The sequence below is a fragment of the Manacus vitellinus genome, unplaced genomic scaffold (genome assembly GCF_001715985.3).
Source record: "Manacus vitellinus isolate BGI_N305 unplaced genomic scaffold, ASM171598v3 scaffold_119_pilon, whole genome shotgun sequence".
In the NCBI taxonomy this organism is placed as follows: domain Eukaryota; kingdom Metazoa; phylum Chordata; class Aves; order Passeriformes; family Pipridae; genus Manacus; species Manacus vitellinus.
This window is the reverse complement of record NW_021938894.1, coordinates 272,128-273,846: the sequence shown is the minus strand read 5'-3', so window position 1 is coordinate 273,846 and position 1,719 is coordinate 272,128. Positions and strand designations below refer to the sequence as shown.

The following is a 1,719-nucleotide window of genomic DNA, read 5'->3' as shown; positions in this document are numbered from 1 at the left end:
AGTGAGGGCTGCACTCACCATTTATCCGACCAGGACAGACACTGGGGTGAGACAATGTGCCCTTGGCAGTGCCAGCTGTGCCCTGATGTGACTGATGGGTCCTGCCCAGCTGAGATGCTGCTGCTGACAGAGCAGGTACCCAGAGATCTGTAAGGAAGGACAACCTTTGTGCCTCAGCCTGGCCAGGTGGGTAAGTAGGACTGAGATCTTGTCTCCTCATCTTGCAGAAGGTTCCTGGGCAGCACTGGGAGCTGCCAGAGCTCTCCCCCTCTGGAGAGGGTGGTGTGGTTGTTGTTTACTTCATTCATGCTGGAAAACAGCGCCCGCGTTCCTACATACAAGGATATCCGAGGCCAAAATCTTCTGCTCTTGGACTAGCAGGTGTTCACTGCACTGCTTTTTGGCAGCACCTTTGGCATCCCCAGGCTGGTGGGTGTTTGTTGGCTGCAGTGTTGCTGCACTGTGAGGGTTCTCAGCTGTGCTCAGCTCAGAGAGACAGAAACCGCCTGGCACGGAGGCCCTTCCCGCAGGTCTGTGCTGCCAAGGCTATTTTTAGGGAAGGAGAAGATCACCAAGCCTGAGATCAATTCACAGAAAGAAAGGAAACAGAGGTGCAAAGGATTGAAAATGAAAATAGTGGGGAAAAAAGAGATCTAAACTGAGGATGAGGCTCGGAGCCATCAGAGCTGATGTACTCTGCAGCACCCGACAGGAGGGAGTCGGGAATCTCCTCCCTGAGGCACGGGAATCCACACTGGGATATGCAGGTGAGGGAGTCACCTGGCAACATCAGAGCCCAGGTCTTGGTACCTGCAAGGGGCTCCTCCTCTTGCTCTGCTGCTGGGCCAGGAAAAGCCCGAGCAAGGACCAGTGAACTCCCTCCCTGCCTGCCGGCCCAGGGGGGGGATCTCTGTCTGGGGTACAAGTCTGCTCTCCCCCTCCAGCCAGGATGTCACTCCCAGTGCTGTGGCTCCCTGGGCAGCACAGTCAGTCTGTCACTCAGTTAAACAACTCTCCGTGCCCTGGCACAGCAAAAACAAAATCCATCAACCAGGCACTGCCTCCTCCATCTCCAGCAGCTGTCTGACTTCCAGGAGCTGTGGTTCTCTGTCTGGGAGCTGATCACAAAGGTGAAATTCCCTCTTGCTGCCAAGTCAGAATTCCAGATTCCTGCAGTGACACAAAGCTTTGCTGTGTGTCCTGGTTGCTGTTCTGTGGGTTCTGTGAATTCTTTTGCAGGATGAGCAGGATCTGCTGCGGGACCTGCTGCTGGATCTCTGACACGACAAAGATGCTGCACTAGGTAAGAGAGCAACAGCAGCTTCCTTAGACCTTCTACCTTCCTTCCAACAGCAATCCCGGGAGTGGGAAGTGGGAATGTGTGGCTTGCCATCCCTTTCTGCTGCCTGTACGTCATTTCCACCCTGGGAAACAGTGCAACCCTCCTTGGCATCAGAGCTGAGCGCAGCCTCCACAAGCCCATGCTCCTGTTGCTGTGCCTGCTGGCCATGCTGGAGCTCAGTGTGTCTGTCCACACTCCCCACGGTGCTCAGGGTGCTGCTCTGGGCTCACGGGAGCCCAGGTTTGACACCTGCCTTGCCCAGATGTTCTTCAGTCACTGCTTCTCCATCCTGCACCTCAGGGCTGCTGTGGGCCACGGCCCTCGACCCCTTCATGGCATCCACAGCCCCCTGCTCTACACATCCCTCCTGGCCATCC

At 56.1% G+C, this 1,719-nt stretch overlaps 1 protein-coding gene across 1 annotated transcript in view; it reads right to left on the bottom strand.

Moving 5' to 3' along the window:
- Positions 1-481: 481 nt before the first annotated feature.
- Positions 482-1,719, bottom strand: part of LOC103755523 (hemoglobin subunit epsilon) — a 9,812-nt gene continuing 8,574 nt past the window's right edge. The window contains exon 3 of the mRNA XM_018089176.3: positions 482-577. Coding sequence (XP_017944665.3) covers positions 569-577 — 9 coding nt within the window. The 3' untranslated portion in view covers positions 482-568. The remainder of the gene's footprint in view (positions 578-1,719) is intronic.